Below are 1,193 nucleotides of genomic sequence, written 5' to 3' on the forward strand. Positions count from 1 at the left end.
AATCTCTTCTTTGAACAGATTTATAAAACCTTGAACGTCTATGTGACATTGGTTGGCCTTGAAATATGGACAAATGGAGATAAAATACAATTAGATTCAAACATAGAAACTACCTTATTGCATTTTTCAACTTGGCAAGAAACAGTCCTTAAAACAAGGAAGAATTTTGATCATGTTTTATTACTCAGGTACGTGGCTACTCTCTTTTTCTGCATAACTTAAGTGGATTATTAAGTAAAGAAAACAAAATAAATGAACAACAAAAACTTCTTAAAGCAATTGACTTTTGGGTAGTACATAGGGACAAAATGTTATTTCCAGCTTTACAGAAAATTTCCAAGTGGACTACTTAATAATCTTTCTTTCTAATATTGATTAATACTAAAAAGGAAAACTCTGATATATTCACATTCTTTGGCAGAGTTGAAAATACCATTAGGTAAGTGAAGTACTTTTAGAATCCATTTTTATTACAAATCAGCATCCAATGCTGACTCCCCTTGCCCTTCCACGCCATGCCATTCCAGTATTCCACCAAAACCTGCATTTCTGGGAAAGCACCTTACTCTCCTGGCATTTTTCCTCATCAAAGTGTCCCCATCCAGTGACCAGCCCTTCAAGACCATCTTCTTGACTATACAAGTAGACAGATAATCTGATAAGTGAAACCTGCCATAGATTTAATATTGCTAAGTAAACGTGTAAATTTGTGTAGACTGCTCAATCATTACTTTCTTAAAAATGGGGTCCATTTTTGTCATTTTTATTATTTAAAATATCTAGCCATAGTACTTAGCCCAGAGAAAATGATAAATATTTATGGAACTGAACTTAATCCAAACTGGTGTTTGATACAGTTCTGTTATCCTAAGGAATACTAAATTGTGGAAGAACTACATTGGAACAATGGCATCATTTAGCGCATCTTCTAATGCCCTTAAAACTGCTATATTAGAGTGGTATCCACTTTACCTACTTTATCTACTTATATCGGTATTTCTTCTAAGGTCAGCAAACACAGCCTGATAATCTTTTTTTCTAATAAACTCGCCCAACTCTAAATGCTGTTCTTGAAATCAAATCAAATTTGGACTCCTATAATATATCTACATTTGTCTTTTTTGGTACAATACAATGATAGTCCTCTTTTTACATGACAAGTCTTTTAAATGTTTGATGGTGGCTATCAAATC

At 33.2% G+C, this 1,193-nt stretch overlaps 1 protein-coding gene across 1 annotated transcript in view; it reads left to right on the forward strand.

Annotated features, from left to right (window-relative positions):
- ADAM7 (ADAM metallopeptidase domain 7) overlaps positions 1–1,193 on the forward strand; it is a 194,051-nt gene that overhangs the window by 15,025 nt on the left and 177,833 nt on the right. The window contains exon 7 of the mRNA XM_012662921.1: positions 19–188. Within this exon, the coding sequence (XP_012518375.1) occupies positions 19–188 (170 nt within the window). The remainder of the gene's footprint in view (positions 1–18; positions 189–1,193) is intronic.

Source organism: Propithecus coquereli, unplaced genomic scaffold, assembly GCF_000956105.1.
Source record: "Propithecus coquereli isolate 6110/MARCELLA unplaced genomic scaffold, Pcoq_1.0 Scaffold79, whole genome shotgun sequence".
Taxonomy (NCBI): domain Eukaryota; kingdom Metazoa; phylum Chordata; class Mammalia; order Primates; family Indriidae; genus Propithecus; species Propithecus coquereli.